Here is a 19,853-nt window from a genome sequence, read left to right as displayed (position 1 = left end):
TCTACATAAATTCTAAGCGCCCGGACCACATCTAAGGAAGTCTCACCAGCTGAAAGATCAGGGGACTGAAAAGCTGGCACAACAAGTTCCTGATTAATGTGGAACTTCGAGACCACTTTGGGCAAAAACTCAGGACGAGTGCGGAGCACCGCTCTGTCCTGGTGAAAAATCAGGAAAGGAGGGCGACAGGAAAGCGCCCCCAATTCAGACACCCTCCTGGCCGAAGCAATTGCCAGGAGAAAAACCGTCTTAAATGTCAGCCACTTGAGCTCCACCGCCTCAAGAGGCTCAAACGGAGGACCCTGCAGGACCCGTAGCACCACCGCCAAGTCCCAAGGAGCCACAGGAGGCACAAAGGGAGGCTGGATCCTGAGAACACCCTGGAAAAAGGTGTGAACGTCTGGTAGTATTGCAATCCGCCGTTGAAACCACACGGACAAGGCGGACACATGAACCTTCAGAGATGCAAGGCGTAAGCCGAGATCCAATCCCGACTGAAGAAATTCCAAGATCCTAGAAACTCGGAACACCTGAGGATCATAATGTCTGGACTCACACCACTGAAAGTAAGTGTGCCACACTCTGTGATAAATCCGTGCTGAAGCAGGCTTGCGAGCCCTGAGCATGGTACCAATAACCGAACTGGAGAAGCCCCGAGACCTCAAGACGGCTGTCTCAAGAGCCACGCCGTCAAAGACAGCCGACCCAGATCCGGGTAAAGGCAGGGCCCCTGAGACAACAGGTCCCGACGCTGAGGAAGAAGGTACGGAGCGTCGATGGAGAGGCTCCTGAGATCGGAGTACCAAGGACGTCTGGGCCACGCCGGAGCTACCAGCACGAGCATGCCGCCGTCCTGCTTGAATTTCCGCAGAACCCGAGGAAGCAGGAATAGCGGAGGAAACAGATACGCCAGGTGAAACGTCCATTTCACCGACAGCGCGTCCACCAGACTTGCGCCTGCGTCTCTTGTCCTTGACCCGTAAACGGGCAACTTGTGATTGTGACGGGAGGCCATCAAGTCCAGCTCCGGCAGTCCCCACCTGTCCACGAGTAGCTGAAACACCTCTGGGTGAAGCGACCATTCCCCGGGATGCACGTCGTGACGGCTGAGGAAGTCCGCCTTCCAATTGAGGACTCCGGGGATGAAGACCGCCGAGATCGTCGGAATGTGACCCTCCGCCCAAGTCAGGATACGAGACACCTCCGACATCGCTGCCTGACTGCGAGTTCCGCCTTGGTGGTTGATATACGCCACCGTGGTGGCGTTGTCGGACTGCACCTGTACTGCCCTTCCGTGAAGAGCGGGGCCGGACGACTGCAGGGCCCTGTATACTGCCCGCAGTTCCAGGATGTTGATGGAGAGAAGTGCTTCTTCCGCTGACCAACGACCCTGAAGCGACAAAGAGCCGGTCACTGCCCACCAACCCCGGAGACTGGCATCCGTCGTGAGCAGGACCCAGTCCGGGATCCAAAATGGGCGCCCCTCGACCAGATGAGCTGTCTGAAGCCACCAAGCCAAAGATTGCCGAACGTCCGGAGACAACACCAGCACCTGAGAGCGGATCCGGTGAGGTAACCCGTTCCATTCTGATAGAATCAGCCCCTGCAGGGGCCGGGAATGGAACTGGGCAAATTCCACCATGTCGAATGTCGACACCATGGACCCCAGAACTCTCATAGCCGAATGGACCGACAGGCGGCAACGGCTCAGGCAACTGTGTATCCGCAGCTGTAGGGAGGCGACCTTCTCCGGAGTCAGGAAGATCCTTTGCTGACGCGAATCCAGCAGGGCTCCCAAATGAACCATCCGCTGTGATGGAATCAGGGAGGACTTTTTCCAATTTATCAACCACCCGTGTGCTTGCAGGCAAGCGATCGTCAGGTGGAGATGTTGAAGCAGTACCTCCGGGGAGCTCGCCAGCAACAGGAGGTCGTCCAGATACGGCAGCAGCCGTACATTCTGGTTCCGAAGATGTGCGGCCATGACCGCCATAATCTTCGTGAACACCCTCGGTGCCGTGGAGAGACCAAAGGGTAGCGCCCGGAACTGATAGTGGTGTTGAAGGATAGCGAACCTCAGATACCGCTGGTGTGAAGATGCTATCGGAACATGGAGGTAGGCGTCCTGGATGTCCAGGGACACCATGTAATCCCCCGGTTCCATCGCCAGAATGATGGAACGTAACGTTTCCATCCTGAACTTGGGAACTCTGAGGAATTTGTTCAGAGACTTCAAGTTGAGGATAGGGCGATGAGAACCATTGGGTTTCTGCACCAGAAACAGAGACGAATAATACCCCGTCCCTCGTTGTGATAGAGGAACGGGAACAATGACCCCTGCTTTCAGCAAGGACTCTATAGCCTCCTGAACCTGTAACGCCTTGGCCTTGTCCTGAGAAGGACTTGTGCAGAAAAACTGGTGGGGTGGTCTGTGCCGAAAAGACAGGGTGTACCCCTGGGAGACCACTTCTCGAACCCAGGCATCCGTGGTGGTATTGTGCCAGCACTGGGCAAATAGAAGAAGTCGGCCTCCCACTCTGAGGTCCCCCAGAGGGAGGCCCGTCCCATCAGGCCGCAGGTTTATCTTCCTGCTTGGAAGAAGGGAGCTGAACACTCCATGGCTTGCTTCTTGGGTTTAGAGGCAGTCTTACTCGCAGACTGTCTCGGGAAGGACTGACCTTTCGCCTTACCCTGAACCCGAAAGGAACGAAAAGCCGAACTCCGAACCTTAGCAGGCAGTGCCGCCGAAGGGAGGAAGGCCGACTTGGATTTAGCCAGGGTGTCCACTATTTTGTCCAAGTCCGGACCAAATAGTAATTCCCCATTGAAAGGTAAGACCTCCAGACCCTTCTTTGAATCAGAGTCCGCTCTCCAGGACCGCAACCACAAGGATCGGCGGCCAGACACCGCTGCAGCCGATACCCGCGAGGTCAGCAGACTAGCATCTAAAGAAGCTTCACCAATGTAAGAAGCAGCGTCCCTCATTTGTCCCAACAACGCCCGCTGGACATCCGGAGCGTCGTCCGGGAAGGTATCTTCCAATGCATTGGCCCACCCCTCAATGGCCTTGGCCACCCAGGAGATGGCCATGGACGGTCGGGCCACCGCCCCGGAGAGGGAGTAATAGACTTTAAGCAAGTCTCAACCTTCCTGTCCGTGGGATCCTTTAGCGAGGATATCGACGGTAATGGTAAGGTGGCGCCCCGAGTTAAACGGGTGACATGGGAATCCACCGCCGGTGGAGTTTCCCATTTTTTACAATGTGCCTCAGGGAAGGGGTAATTAGAAGCCAACCGCTTCTGAGGAAGGAATCTCTTACTGGGCGCCTGCCAAGCTACCGTCATATGATCCGTCAACTGATCCGACAGGGGAAACACCGCAGAAGCCACCTTAGTTTTTTTGAAACTAGGAAACTTCGACTTAGGAACCGGTGCCTCATCCTCTATAAGAAGAATAGCTCGCACCGCCCTAACTAGTGCTCGCACATTAATGGACGACTTGGTATCCATTTCCTGGACCGAGGCGTCCGAGTCAGTGTCATCAGGGACCTCCCCCTCATCTGAGGAACCCTCTGAGTCCGATACCTGAGCAGCCCGTGTCATGAGTGGGCGTTTTGAAATCCTAGAAGGCATGTCAGTCTGCAACATTGACTGAAAAGCCGAGGAAGCGGCCGCCAAATTTTGCACGGAGTTGGAGAGCACATCCACCCATGGTGGAGGAGTCGCCATAGGGGCCTGAAAAGGTACCACAGGCTGCTGCGGCACAGGGGAAGCCTGTATATACATAGGCAACCCCGCATAGGGACCTACTGATTGAGACCCAGGAGGACTCCGCAATAACTGCGGGACACCCGGGGAATGGGGGATGGTCGGCTGGGGCACCGCCCTAGTAGGGAGAGCAGTCGGGACCGACAGACGGTCCGCAATAGACACCAGCACTTGAGAAAACATCGCCCACGGTGGTTCCTGCGCCAGAGAAGGTCTGGATGGGCCAGGAGCCACCTGGCATCGACTACACAGGCCATCCTGTGACAAATCCTCCCTATCTACTCCTGCAGAACAGCGTCCGCAGGAGGCCAACACCGGAGCCACTGAGCGCTCAACCTCCTCGTCTGACATGACAGAATATATTATATATCTGGCACCAGGGTAGAAGTAAAACGCACTCACCGGTGTGCTGAACAACAGCCCACAATATGGCACTGAGTAGCACACAACTGTATGTGACGGACCTCACAAATACGTGATCTATATAAGTGAGGTCAGTAGAAACGCCCCTCCCCCACACACCTGTAGGGCTTGTAGGAGAAGTAAAGGGATAGGTATAAGCTGACAGTAAGCGGAAAATAAGCACAGACAGGCAGCACTAGCAAAAGTCACATACCATGCAGAAGTAATACTCAATGCACCTTTACACTACAATCAACCTGCCCAGATTCAGTGTCTGGGAGGGCTATAGTGCTGTGTACGCTGTCCTTAATCAGGGGAGAGGTACACAGGGTGACCGGTCCGCGTGCTCCCTGAGATCTGCGCTGCCACTGGGAAAATGGCCGCTGGAGACCTCAGAGGAGGAGTGGCCGAGTAGATGCAGCTCAGCGACGCCAGACTGCTTGCTGAAAGGCGCGCTGAGCTGAAGGGAGGAGCCGCTGACAGGGAAGGCTTCCTCCCCTGGCTGGCCATAACCCCAGGGATGCTGGCTTCCCGCTTGCCCCTTTATCCCTGGTGGTCTAGTGGTCCCACGGGTTATGGGGGGGGCCCGCCGCCACTGCCAGCAGCCTCCGGTCTGTCCCCAGGACCGGAGGCTAAAAGGACTGCATTTAAGGCATTCCGCGCGCCGCCGCTAGCCAGCGACGCGCGGCTTACCTGAATCCCCGGCGACTCCGGCAGCAGTCCTGGGAGGTAGACAGAGTCCGGCTAGTACGGACTCTGCCCTCCCGCCGCGATCCCCAGATCAGTACTGGCGTCGCGGCGCCAGTCGGGGATCAGAGCGGCAGCGTGGGCGTCTGTACAGACAGCCCTTCGCTGCCGTCTGTAGTAAAAAGAGATTAAAAATAAATAAAATCTAACTTAAAATAAAAAGCTTCTGGGGGCTGCTCCTGCAGCCCCCCTGCGCGGTGACCGACTCCGGCCGGGCACCAGCTTACACTGAGGTGCCTGTGGCTCGGGGGCGGGGTATAGAGGAGGACCCAAGTGCATCCTGGGAGCTAAAAGCTTAACTGTGTGGTGCCCATGGATCCTGTTCCAGCTATAACCCCCAAGGTCAACCCTGTGGACCCTGAAGTAGAAAGTAATGGTAATCAAACCGCCCTTCTGTAATGTATATTAATGTATACAACAAAAATAAAATTCTGAATATAGTTTTTCTTTCCTTGTCAGTTTTATGAAGTGTGCAACCCAATGTTTAGTCTGTAGCATTTCAAAATAGCAGGTTTGTGTCTATTTGTATCACACAGCAAAAACTGGTACATTAAACGGACTAATTCTTTCCACTAGTGTGGTATAACCCTTACATATTCTAGTTACGGGAATAACATGGCATTTGTTATAAGTGTATTTACTTAGCAAAATGCATCTTACTGTGAACATAATGAACTGAAAAACAAAAAGAGACCCTTTGTTCCAAGTCAGCCGGTTTGATTTATGTAAACAGTAAATAATAAAAAAAATTAATCACGGTTCTTTGTATACTATGGTAAATTATAGGAGATACATTATTTGTTGTATTATAGGTTTTGGGCAAATCCCATAAAGAGGTGTCCTCATACATCTAGCCTTGATTTGCCATATTAGATGCCTGGCACGAGAAAGCCGTCAGGTCCTGTGCGACTCTGCTAGAACCGGTCGTCTTTTTCTGTCTTTTTCACCCAAAAAGCGTCTTAGTAGCAATGTGATGTACTAGAGGAGACTGTGCGGATTAGTTTGATAAGCGACACTTGTATATCTGTGTGCGTCCGAGTCTGTATAGAAGCACAACGGAACTTGGAGTGGAAAAAAAGCTTTGGGCACTGCATCGTAGCACTTCATATACATAGTTACAGACTCAGTCGCACATAGATATACAAGTGTTGCATATCAAATTAATCAGTTCTGTCTCCTGGTGCGTCATATTCACATCACATCACGATTAAGATGCATTTTCGGGCGAAAAAGACGCCTGGCGCTAGCAGAGTCGCACGTGACCTACCGCGCCTAGAGGGTCTGTTTGGTGCAACTTCATCAAGAATGCATTAAGGACACATCTGTATATAACTAAAAAGGTACTAACTTTGGCACTTTTTCCTCAGCAGCATAACCATAAAAAATAGGAGCCAGGTCCCAGCATGGCAATTTAGCACAGATTGGACGATAAATGTAAGAGGATGTGGGGTTTAGCTGATGGGTGGATGGGTGAAATTTTGCAGCTCAGTTTCAAAACATTCAGCTCTGTGTAAAGACCAGAGGGACTATGGAATCTAGAATAGGTGTGTATAGTGGGTGGAGAATTTAATAAAAAGAACAAGTTGACGATAACCAAACTCTCAATGCCAAATTATACTGCTGCAACCATTGTCTTTGATCCTCCTTTGTCGGAACCCAATCTCCACAGCGATATAGAGGAAGAACCCCCACATTTCAGTTAAGGGGACCAGAACGGGTGAGAGTCTATTTTTTTTTAATTTTCACCAACCCTGTGGAACAACCCTTAAAGTTGATGCTTCATGACTAGCTCAGTTATAGTGTTTCCTCCAAGCTGTGTAATCTCTTATGTATAACCAGGCTTGAATTTTGACTAAAACATTTATCACAATAGGAACATTTGAATGGTTTTTCTCCTGTGTGGATTCTCATGTGTGAGGCCAGACTTGAAGTCTGCGTAAAACATTTTTTGCATTCGGTACATTTGTATGGTTTCTCTCCTGTGTGTGACCTCATATGCCGCACAAAGTACGACTTATCGCTGAACCGCTTGTCGCACTCAGTACATTGAAATGGTCTCTCTCCAGTGTGGATCCTCATATGCGCAATGACACTGGAGTTCTGGCTAAAACATTTAAAGCACACAGAGCAAGAGTATGGTTTCTCCCCAGTATGAGTCCTTAAGTGGCGCAGAAGATAGGATTTATCGTTAAAGCTTTTGTCACAGTGGCTACAAGCGTAGGGTTTCTCACCTGTGTGAATTCGCATGTGCCTCACCAGCAGAGAATTGCCACCAAAACTTTTACCACACACAGAACAGATAAACAGCCTCTCTTTTGGGTTTAATTTTTTCTCCGCAGTGGTGTTGGGATGTTGATTAGTTAAGTCAGTGCTCCTTGAGTCTTCATTAGCTTTCTCTTTTGGTGGCGTTTTTGTTTCCAGTTTGTTAAACAGGTCCTCCCATTGTAGGATATTCTCCTTGACTTTATTGCTCTGTATCGCATCCATAATACGTCCTTCTACATATTTTTTCGAGGTTTGATCTTCAACTAAAAACAGATATTTTTGTTTTTTACTTGGACAGGCCAATAATGCAAACACATGCTCTATTGCTGAATGTGTAAAGAATATGGCACTCCTGAAGATAACGCATGATAACACGCAATGTCTGCCTGAAACCTTGCTAATAAATTACATGCTAATTAAACTTTCATCTATTTAGCATCATCCTCTGGAGTGTCGTATTATATCATTAATCTGGATATTTATCTGGCACCTGGTCATTAGGAGTGCCCACCTCTTCCTTGTGCTTGTAAAATATATTATATATGAAACATGGCAGGCAAAAAGGCACTTCAGAATGCAGTATACGTTTTGCCAGCATTCAAAAATCAAAAACTCAATGTGCCTAATGCAAAGTTGAACATAAGTTTATTTGGAGAGCGTATCAAGCATTTTAATCTGCAGGAGACAAGAGTATGCAAGTATAGGCAATGCAGAGACATAATCAAACTAAACGCATCTCTACTTGTAGCTGAAGTAGTGTAACTGGGTGTTCTACTGTAGGTAATGGTCACTGAGGGAGTGTTGATGGAATTGTGGGCTTTGCAGAGTTGTGCATACCAAGGTGTGGCTATTAAATAACGAGACTGTACTTGTAAAAAATAAACCATGCTGCGTGAGTTAAAAGGCAGTTAGGGAACATTGACATTGGACTATCCCAAAACGGTTATGCAAGATTCACCCCCCCGTGCAGATAGTTTGCCGTCACACAACATTCAAAGAAATTGTGTTTTTCCGGTGCATCGAAAAAATTGCTTAGTTCAAAAGTAGAGCAACGTGTTACCTGAACATTTTTAGTTAAATTGAACAAAACACCCACTGAATCTTTCCGTATGCTAACTGAGGGTTATGGGCAGATTTTTATGGCACATGCATGGTTTGAGTGGCACAAAAAAATTTAGTGATGAACATCCCCGGAAGGCCTTGCACATCAAAACCAAATGAAAATGTGGAAAAAAATTTAGAAAATTGTTCTAATAGACAGTCGACTCAACATCCACATGATAGCAGAAATGGTAAACATCGACAAAGAAACGGTTAGAAAGCTGACAGGTCAAGATCTTAACATGACAGAAGTTTGTGCTAAGATGGTTCCAAGGCTTCTCACAGCTGAGCAGAAAGAAAATTGAGATCAAATATGTACAGATATTTTGGAACAAATTCAAGCGGATTCACATTTTTTTAGATAAAGTTATGACCTGTGATGAAACATGGATCTTCCAGTACGATCCTGAGACAAAACGCCAGTCCATGCACTGGAAAACACCATCATCATCAAGAATGAAGAAAGCACGTCAAAGCAAATCCATGTTCATTATTTTCTTTGATATCAAGGGTGTTATTTGGAAGACTGGGTACCAGAAGACGCAACAATGAATCAACATTACTGCAAAAATGTTCTAGCAACTTTGCAGGCAAAGAATCAGAGGAAAGAGGACGGAGTTGTGGAAAAATGATTTCAACCTCCATCAGAACAAGTCACCAGCCCACAAAGCTCTCTCTGTGAAGCAGTTTTTAGCCGAGATACAGTTTGCAGTGCTAGAACACCCTCCATACCTCGCAAGACCTAGCACAGTGTGACTTTTTTTCTTTTCCCTACAGCAGAGGTTCCCACACACTGTCCTCAAGGCACCCTAACGGTTCAGGTTTCAAGGATATCCATGGTTTAGCATAAATGGTTAAATCAAAAGACTGAGGTACTAATTAAGTCCCCTGTGCCCAAGCATGGTTATCCTTAAAACATGGACCATTAGGGTGCCTTGAGGACCGAGTTTGGGAACCTCTGCCCTAAGGTCAAATCTGTACTAAAGGGAACCCGTTTTGCACCAGTTACTGAGTAAAGAAGAAAACGACAGAGCTGTTGAGACAGCTGGTGGATAATGAGCTGCAGCATGGCTTTGACCATTGGCAAATAAACATGCAGCAATGTGTAAATTCAGGAGTACATAGAAAAAGAACAGAGTTAATATTTACTTAATATGATTAAAAATAAATGATATAGCTTTAGTCTCATTATTTAATAACCACACCTTGTATATGTAATTATACCGATTTTTAGACTGTTCTATTGCACCAGGGATAGGGGTGGTGCAAGTGAGCGCTGCTAATGATTCGTACCCATACTAGGAAAGCAAAGTTTTCAACTGCTTGGACCCGATGAATAAAGCTATCTTTAGATGGCGTTACCTAATAGAAGCCTATGGGCTTCTTTCAGCAAAGTGCTGTGAGAGATCCAATCGGATCTTTCCCAGCACACCCAGCAGTGCGCGGTGTTCTGTGCATGCACAGAGGGACTTCTGGGTCATAAACCTGGAAGTCTTTTTCTCGCAAATGACAGATCCTATGGGGAGAGCTGTAATTTGGAACTTTCTTCATGCATACTGGTGTTATTAATGCCGGCATGCATGCGATGAGTGGCGGGATGCGTCGCATGCAAAATGAGATGCTTGATGCATCCCGCCCAAAGAGAGTAGATAGTGACATCTAAAAGGAGGTAATTCGTTTTCCAATAGAATTGGTATAAATGGGTAAACGAAGAGGACTTCGCAAATGAGCCTTGTAATACTCAAACTGCATAGAGATGCAGAGAAGAGGTGGAAACAAATACTGAAAAATCAATTTGATGAGTAGAATGAGAACCAGAATAGGACAGTGTCCCGGATACCTAGGCAATGGACAGTTGCATGAGAAGAGAGTGATCAAAAACGCAGCAGATCAATCCGACTGAGTGGGGTAAAAAGTTGTGCGAGGAGAGAAAACATAGCAATCCTTCTAAAGAGGACATATGGAGAAGAAGTACAAAGCAACTAATCAGCTACTAGGTATTTATGTTTTTTATTTATGAAGCACAGTCTATAAAATGATAGTTAGCAGCTGATGGGTTGCTATGGGAAACTGCTCTATCTGTCCTCTTTAGAAGGTTTTATACATCTCTCCTCGTGTGAGGCAAGTGGTCAAGCTTCTCGAGGATTGAAAGGTAAGGGAGCCTAGAGATGGGACATTATTCTCAGAAACAGTGCGGGTCAGTTAGTCTTTATCAGAATGGGAGTAATAACGGTTTGCTTAAATAATCATGGAAAGATAAATCGGCACACCAGATCCTGTGAAACTTATTCACATAAAGAAAACAAGTGGGAGCGACAAAACTGTATTGCTAGATTGCACTGATCTATTTGATGTGCAACATTTGTACATCTGTGTGCGAATCTGTAAAAAGGGCTACAATGCAGCGGCCTTGGGTTTTTCTCAAGCTGAGTGTGAGTAAGCGCAGGGCTGTGGGGGCGGCACCGTTACTGCCCCATGGCACCTGCATGTGACTTGCAGGGTGCTGTTCAACAGTAGCACTACTGCAAGGCCACCAAAGCGTTCCAGACAGTGCTCCACTTCCTAAGCTTGATGTCATGTCACAGCCTCCCTGATTTATATTAAGCGTGGTAAAAATTTGTATTTCTATATAAAAATAGTAGATTTACAAAAAAAAAACAACTAATGCTGAGATGCAAAGGTACCTCTGCAAGCAGCCCAAGCCGAAATGGAAGTAGGCGGTAGCCGGCCACTGGCCAAGTAAGCCTGACTAATAGCCAAATGGCTCCACCTGCCTAGGGTCTGCTTAGAAGCAGGTCAACCTCGTTTGTCAGCATCATACAGCACAAATAGGGAATCTTATTTGCGCAGTTGCCATACGAGCAACATAGATCCGGAGAGCCCGAACCTCATCAAGCGTTGGCGAAGAAGCATCGTCAGCCGACAACACAGGAATCACAATAGGTTGATTTATGTGGAATGCGGAGACCATCTTTGGCAAGAAGACCGGCTTCGTGCGAAGCTCAATCATCGTGGAAGATGAGGATTCAGCGGGACTCCTGCATGGCTGAGCGACTGACTCCCCCCTTTCAGATTTATGTACACCATGGCCGTGTCCAGCTACACTTGAATTGGCAGTTCCTGCAAAAAAGGAGATGCTGTGAGGAGGTCATTGCACACTGCCCTGAGCTTTAGGACGTTGATTGGTAGAAGCGCCTCCTGGCGTGACCAGTGCCCCAGCCGCGTAATCTGGCGTCCGCTGTCAGGAGAATCCAATTCCAGATGCTGAAGCAGCGACCCGCCATGAGACGACTGGTCTGAGGGGACAGCCGAACAAGTCTGTGCAGTTGAATATGGGGCCCTGACCACTGAGACAGAAGGTCCAACTGAAATGGCCTGGAATGGAACTTGCTGCACTGAATGGCCTCGAAGGATGCCACCATCTTGCCCAGCAGCCGAATGCACAGATGAACTGAAACCCTCTTTGGCTTGAGGACCATCCTGACCAATTGTTGATTCACATGGGCCTTATCCGCAGGGAGAAGCACACTCTGTAGGGGGTGTCTAGAATCATACACAGGAACTGGAAATGCTGGTACAGCTCCAGATTGGACTTTTTGAAGTTGACAATCCTGCCATGCTGGTTGATAACATGATGCGTCAATGAGACATGACACAGAAGCCTCTCACTGACAGAGCCTTGATGAGAAGGTCATCTAGGTATGGCACAATGGACACCCCCAGAGACCTTAGATGGACAACCATCACTGCCATTACCTTGGTAAACACCCGTGGGGCAGACGACTGGCCAGAATGCAGAGCCCGAAACTGGTAATAGGAGTCCTGGACGGCAAAGCAGAGGAATGCCTGATGTGGTTCCCAAATCAGAATTTGTAGACAAGCATCCCTGATGTTCACAGACACTAAATTCCTCGCCCTCCAAACCAGCGATCACTGATTGCAGGGACTCCATCTTGAAATGGTGAAAAATCAAGTAAACCATTAAGGATTTGAGATTCAAAATAGAGTGGACTGAACTGTCCGGCTTTGGAACTACAAACAGATCGAATGAAAACCCTGAGTGCGCTGATGCACCAGGACCAGAACTAAAACTTTGGAAGCAAGAGGCTTGTGTATTACCTGCTGCAACATCCTCTACTTCAGCACAGAAACTGGCAGGCCAGTGGTGAAAAACGGAACCGGGGGAGAAGGAGCAAACTATCTTGTATCCGTGGGATACAAGATTGTGAACCAAGACATCTGAACAACTCTGGAACCAAACGTCCTTGAACCGAAAGAAGCGAGCACCCACCGTGAGGGCCCCAAGTAGGACGGGAGACAGTCATGTTGCGGCTTTGTCTGCGGGCTTGGGGTCGGGATGATGGACAGGACCAGGTTGACAACATCTGGACCTACCACCTCTGGCTGCAGATGAGGCACCTCTGGTTTTGAGCCAAAAATGGGTAGGGATCCGAAAGAAACAAAAAGATGATCCCAAATAGGACCTCCACACAGTCACCGTGGATGAAGGCAAGAAGGTACTCTTGCCTCCCGTGGCCAAGGCAATGATCGTGTCCAGTTCTGAATTGAACAGGATATCCCCAGAAAACGAAGAGGCCTCCATGGCCCACTTTGACTCAGCACTGGCCTGCCTGGCCCTAAGCCAGAGTGTACAGCGAGCAACCACCGCTGAAGCAGAGATCTTAGGACTCACCTGGCTAGCATCCATGGCGGCATCTCCCAGGTATATAGCGGACTCCCTAATGTGCTCGGCTAGGGGGATCAGGTCAGCTCGCGGTACATTAGACATAAGACCCTCGACCAACTGTTCTGCCCGTTTTTCTACAGCCTTATTTAAAAATGCGCCAACTAAAGCCTGTCTGAGAGAAATTCCCACTGCCATTTAAATGGATTTTAAGGTAGTTTCCAACTTCCTATCTGATCCATCTCGCAAGGACATGGCCCCTGGGAAAGGAAAGTCTTCTTTTTGGAAAGACGGGATGCAAAAGTATCTACCTGAGGCGGAGTCTCCCACTTGGCTCTGTGAACAGACGGAAAAGGGTAAAGGGTAAGAAAGAGCTTGGACATCTGGAATTTTTTATCCAGATGTTTCCAAGAAACAGACAGCTGCTTCTACAAATGAGGGGAAGTGGGAAAAGTAACCGCAAGTTTCTTTTTCTTGCTTAACAGTGAGGCATCCTGAGACTCTGCTGAATCAAAGATCTTAAGAATCTGATGGACTGCCATGATTAGGGCCTCTATCCCCTGCTCTCGTTTATCCGCCTCTAGAGGTAAGGATTCCTAAGTCCTCCATAACCTCACCTTCCTCCCTTAATGAGAAGCAATCAGCATCCGATTCGTCACTAGACTGAAGGACCTCAGGGAGATGTTGTTTTAGAGAAGGACGTCTAGCGGAGTTATTTGAACTTTTGGAGGAAGACTCCATCATTATGACTCCCGACCTCTCTAAAATTGAAGAGACCTGCACTAAACCCTCATGAGACAGCTCGGAAATGGCACCTGCTAAGGTAGCCACCCAGAATGGAGTATCAGCAGGGATATTAGCATCCACAGCAGAGGCTCAACAGAAATGAAAGGCCGTCCACGTGTGGAAGCCCACCAAGCGTGGAGGAGGTAATCCGTCCCCTTCCTAAACTGATAGGATGGCCGGGCCAATAAAGGAGCGCTAATGCATAAACAAGAGGCCCCCAAAGCAGCCATCCAAGTGTGAGTGCGGGATTGGCCGCACTGCCCCTAAGCCCCGCCCCCAGCAAAAAAATAAGAGTTATGGTATAACATACCTTTGTTAACACTTTCTTCGAGGTCCATAGGGTCCACAGAAATTACCTTGGGTATGTAGCTGGAGTGATCCAGACACCAAACAGTTAACAAGCTTCAGCTCCCAGGATGCCCTGGGTCCCTCCTCCATACATACCCCACACCTGGCTACAGGCAGTTAGTTTGTTATCAAGCCCAAGCAGGATATTGAGAAGGAAGAAAGGACCCTTGCACTCTAGACACACACTAAGAAGAGGGAATTATAGAAAATACAACAGAAAAGAATTTCCCAACAAAAACAGGTGCGTTAGGGTGGGTGTCCTGTGGACCCCATGGACACTGAAGAAAAACAGTTAACAAAAAAGGTATGTTATACCATAACTCTTATATTCTTCTTCGGGGGTCCATAGGATCCACAGAAATTACCTTGGGCCGTCCCAAAGCAGTTCCCTTTAGGGGTGGGGACACTCCTGTGTATCAACCGCAGGAGAATCCTACGTCCAAAGGAAGCACTCAGAGGCAAATGTATCAAATGCATAAAATTTGACAAAAGGTGTGGACGGAAGACCACGTGACCGCCTTGCATATTTGTTCAGCAGTGTCACCACGACGAACCGCCCACGATGGACCCACAGATCGAGTAGAATGTGTTGTGCCCATGTTTGGAACAACAAGGTCAGCTTGTGTGTATGCTTGAGAAATTGTTATATGCAACCACCTGGCCTCGCTTATGGCAGCCAAATAAAGAATCTGACTTTCTAATGGAGTTGGTGCGATCTACATAGATACGTAGTGCACGGACAACATCAAGTGATGCTTCACCAGCCGAAAGGCCTGAAGCTTGCAAAGCTGGAACCACAATTTCTTAATTCACATGAAACCGGGATACCACCTTAGGAAGGTACCCGGCCCTAGTACGGAGAACAGCTCTATCCTGATGGGATATCAAAAAAGGAAATTGAAATGACAGGGCTGCCACATCAGAGACCCTACGGACAGAAGCGAGAGCCAGAAGAAAAACGGTCTTGGCTGTCAACCACTTCAAGGACTACTGATTGCAGGGGTTCAAATGGAGGAGCCTGCAAAGCCTTGAGAACCCATGTCAAATCCCACGGGGCTACCGGGGGGACAAAGGGAGGCTAATCCGTCAGAACACCCTGAAAAAATATTGTACCAGGCAATGGGGCGATCCTTCGCTGAAACCAAACTGAATGTGCAGAAGCCTGAACCCTCAGGGTGGCCAGACGGAGACCCCGGTCTAACCCAGCCTGAAAAAACGAAAGCACTCGAGATACCTTAAACACCTTAGGGTCACATTTCCCAAGTTCACACCACTGAAAATATGAGTGCCAAATTCTGAAATGTATGCGAGCAGAGGAAGGTTTCCATGCCCTCAACATTGTTTGAAATACAGAATTGGAAAACCTTTTGCCTTTAAGCCGGAGGTCTCAAGAGCCATACTGTCAAAGACAGATGAAGAAGATTTGGGTATAGACAGGGACCCTGTATTATCCGGCCTTAGAGGAAGAGGCCATGGAGTGTCTATGGAGAGACTCTGCAGATCGGTGAACCAATGGCATCTGGCCCAAGCAGGAGCCATCACTATTACTGTCCCGCTTTCCTGCTTGAATTTCCTGATGACCCTTGGAAGAAGGGAAAACGGAGGAAATAGATACACCAATCTGAAGTTCCACTTTACTGCCAGAGCATCCACAAACGCGGCTGCAGGATCCCTGGTTCTGGACCCGTACCTGGGTACCTTGTGATTGTGACTTGAGGCCAAGAGGTCTACTTCTGGAAGACCACATCTGTCCACAAGGCTCTGAAATACCTGTGGATGAAGAGTCCATTCTCCGGAATGTATATCCTGCCGGCTTAGGAAGTCCGCTTCCCAATTGAGGACTCCTGGAATGAACACCGCTGATATCGCTGGGAGATGACATTCTGCCCAGACCAGAATGTTTGAAACTTCCGCCATGGCAACCTGGCTCTGCGTGCCTCCCTGATGGTTGAGGTAGGTTACTGCTGTGGCATTGTCGGATTGAACCTGGACAGGCCTGCCCTTCAGCATTTCCTGAGCCTGAACCAACGCCCTGAATACTGCCCTTAGTTCCAGGACATTTATGCACAGAAGACTTTCTCTTGTCGTCCATTTTCCTTGAAATGTGTGTCAACCTCTCACTGCGCCCCAACCACGGAGGCTGGCATCAGTCGTGAGAAGTGCCCAATCTGGAATCCAAAATGAGCGACCCATGTTGAGATGGTACGTCTGCAAGCACCATGACAGGGACAGTCGCACTTCTGGCGAGAGACGGATCGTCTGTGCCCTTATTGAGTGGTACTCCCCATTCCAGTGCGAGAGGATCAACTGCTGCAATGGTCTGGAGTGGAACTGGGCATATTCCACCATGTCAAAAGGTTGAAACCATGGATCCCAGAATCTGCATTGCCGCATGAACAGATACTGACCGGCTGTGCAGAAGCCTGCGTATCCGCAGCTGAAGGGCCGCAATCTTGTCCTCTGGCAGATATATTCTCTGTGCCAGGGAATCCAAGCGAGCCCCTAAATGCACCTACTGCTGCACTGGCAGAAGCGACGACTTCTTCTAATTTATATTCCAACCATGTCTGTGTAGACAGGCAATTGTCAGTCTGAGATGATGCTGCAATTCTTGAGGCGACTGAGCCAAAATCAGGAGATCGTCTAAGTATGGCAGGATCCTGACCCCCTGGCAACAGAGGTAGGCCGTCATTATTGCCATGATTTTGGTAAACACCCGAGGGGCCGTTGATAAACCAAACGGCAGTGCCTGAAATTGGAAATGTTCCTGCAGCACTGCGAAACTCAGGAAACGTTGGTGGGACGGTGTAATTGGTACATGAAAATATGCATCCTGAATATCCAAGGACTCCATGAAATCCCCTGGTTCCATTGCCAAGACAATCGACCGCACGTGCCCATACTAAACCTGGGCACATCACTAGTGATGTCAGTAGGGCCGCCCACAAACGGCAGGCGTTCGCATGGGAACGCCTCCGTTTGTGAAGCATCCCCCCCGCCACGCCTACAAAATGGGGCGAGCTGTTGATCAACATCGACAGCCGGCCCTTTTGTAGTGCGTCTCGGAACGAACGCTTTTTGCGCTTGCTCCGGGGCTCACGCGTGCGCACTGGGCCACCATCGACCCGCTTGCGAGCGGGTCTGAATCAGGCCCAGAGTCCAATGACCAGGGACCCAGACACTGGCCCCAGTAAGCCATGGCGGGTGCCTCCCGCGGTTCCCCCAGTGCAGGCAGACTGCAGCAGCTTGCAGTCTTCAGGAGTCAATATGTTAAAATAAAAGTGAAAAGGCTAGAGACAGCTTAAGAAGCAGCCGACTCCCTCGCGCACTAATCTAAAACGGAGTCCAGTGGGGTATAGAGGAGGAGCAAACTACAATTCTAAAGAATTTTAAAGTTCCAGGCTCAACTCATCACTCGCCTATACCCCAGTGTAACTCCAGTGACCCCTAGTGGATGAAGGAGGAGGAAAAAAAAAAAAACCACGACATTCAAATGAATGTAGATAAAGATTATCGATCACCATTATATAGTTTATCTTTAAATATAATTTTTTAATATAACATTAAAAGGCTAAATATGGATTTTATTAATTTTTTATGTACTTGGGGTCTATGATTAATAATAGGTATTTTATTTATTCTAATGGTAGTTTTATATGTCTACATATTATAAATGTTGACTGGTTCGGTGTGTAATGTATATATAGCACACACACACTATATATTTTGCATAAAAATGCTTTTTTGGACTCGTCCGATATTCTGAGTTTTTTTCAAGCTATTCAATTAAGAGTTCCTTTACTAAGTAACCTAATATGTCAAACGTGTTATAAAAGTTTTTCATATTACTTTCTCACCCAATGTATATGTAAAATGGATGGAATTTGCCTTCTTTGTAAAGAAAAAAAAAAAATCAAATAATGGAATTCAAAATTACTTACGTTGTTTGGAAACACTGACACTTTCCTGAAATGTACACCCTAGGGGATTTTTCAAACACCGATCTTCATCTTTACCAATTCTTGTTGTATTGTCTAGTTGCTGCATATTATCATTATCTGTAAATAAAATGTACCATGGGGCATTACATAAGAAAAATAACAAAAAGTAACAATAATTTCATGAATGAAATTTGAACAATACCACACACCGGCTGCTGTACTTGTTGTATGCGTTTCTTCTTGAGACACAACGTGATCATCTAGAAACATGCTGTCATGTTGCTTAACGCGTAAAAGAATATCAGGATTATTTAAGGGAATACCTAGGGGCAGAGAGAATGTGTAGTTAGTGAATATTACCCAGCTACAAGACTATTTGTGTGTGTAAATATTTGCATGTCCAACACTTATTACTGCGAGAATTTTCATTTCTTAAACCAACTAACCAATAAAAGTAAAGAACATTTTTATAGTAATTATTATATCCCTTTCTCTGAGGATGTAGGACGACACAGAAGGTGGGTTATGTTTTATACCTGCTCGAAGTGTGCCGGTATGCAACGGTATGACATACCCTTCAAATTTTGCCCTGCTCCAGGAAGTTTTACCTGCAGAGTGGAGGCATGGCTTGTAGCTTAACCGACGCTGCAATGCCATCCCTACTGCTAGTCATCTGCTGCGATGCATGTTACGCTAGCGGTGCCCCAGGCTCTGTCAAGAGTCCTGCTCTCCGGTATCTACTCAAATTCAATCTACCTGACAACCGAGACCTGCACTGTGCAGAGGCCTCTGGCACCGACTAATCAGGGATGCCGCAGCCGCTGGAGGGGAGGTGCAGCCGCGGGATTCCTATGATCTTCCCTGTGACCAGTAACTGTGCTCCTGGGCCGGGGAGCAGTACTCTAGGCCCCAATGGAAGTAACTGTCATTGCAGCAGCAGCACAGCCGCGAATAGGTGCCTTCTTTCCTGCCTGTTGCTGCCACCATGGACACAGCAGGGAATGCGCTGCGCTGAACTGATCCTCCTCATGGTGCTGCCCTCAGCTAAGGTGGGACAACGAGCGCCGGCTATGCCAGGTAGCAGGTGTTACAGTGTATATGGCACACACAGTTCTGGGACAGAGATTAGTGTAACTATTGTATGCCTGGGGCAAGAGGCCAAGCTCCTTAATGTGAGTACGAAATTATGATTCCGTGCAAGCTCCAAATGCTGTACTGGGGCTGCTGGACTCGAGGATTGAATGGTGGGGAGGGGGCGAGCCGGCTAACTGTATGGGAGATAGTGGTGGCAGAGCAGCTGCAGGACCAATTCCCCAGCAATTTATACTACCTCACCAGGCCTGTAAGGTAAGAGAGAGGCCAAACTATATTGTGTGCCCCAGACTTTGTAACAATGTAAGTGTGTGTGCATGAGAAAGTGTCCTCTATCCTGTGTGCACATGTGACAGATAGATAGATAGATCTATCTATCTATGTGACCCGCTGCATGTATGACCTTGCCTGTGCCCCATTGCATGTGTGTCTCTTCTATGCCGCCACCCGCCTGCTTGAGTTTTCACTGCTGGAAAGCCTGCTGTACTTGTGCTCCAGGTGACAGGACAGCCCCTCATACTTACCGCCGCAGTGACTGTCTTTGCAAGTGGTGAGACACAGGGTGAGGGGGGTTGAGGCCCAGAGACACAGGGGACATGAGGATGGAAAGACAGAAGGCTGGAGTGATGGGGCAGGAGCTTGGAGAGACACAAGGGGACAGGAAGCGGAGACACTAGGGAGCAGCAGGCTGGAAAGACTGGGGTCACAAGGCTGTAAAGA

The 19,853-nt window shown here is 48.2% G+C and overlaps 1 protein-coding gene across 2 annotated transcripts in view; it reads right to left on the bottom strand.

Moving 5' to 3' along the window:
* Positions 1-5,293: 5,293 nt before the first annotated feature.
* Positions 5,294-19,853, bottom strand: part of LOC148474431 (uncharacterized) — a 36,660-nt gene continuing 22,100 nt past the window's right edge. For both annotated transcript variants that reach the window (XM_088458676.1, XM_088458675.1), the window contains exons 5-7: positions 18,251-18,364; positions 18,042-18,158; positions 5,294-7,444 (exon numbers count right to left, since the gene is read on the bottom strand). In XM_088458676.1, the coding sequence (XP_088314802.1) occupies positions 6,711-7,444; positions 18,042-18,158; positions 18,251-18,364 (965 nt within the window). In that variant the 3' untranslated portion in view covers positions 5,294-6,710. The remainder of the gene's footprint in view (positions 7,445-18,041; positions 18,159-18,250; positions 18,365-19,853) is intronic.

The sequence above is a fragment of the Taudactylus pleione genome, unplaced genomic scaffold (genome assembly GCF_031769625.1).
Source record: "Taudactylus pleione unplaced genomic scaffold, aTauple2 ptg000845l, whole genome shotgun sequence".
Taxonomy (NCBI): domain Eukaryota; kingdom Metazoa; phylum Chordata; class Amphibia; order Anura; family Myobatrachidae; genus Taudactylus; species Taudactylus pleione.
Note: the sequence above shows the minus strand (reverse complement) of the source record. Positions and strands in the feature narration are given on the sequence as shown.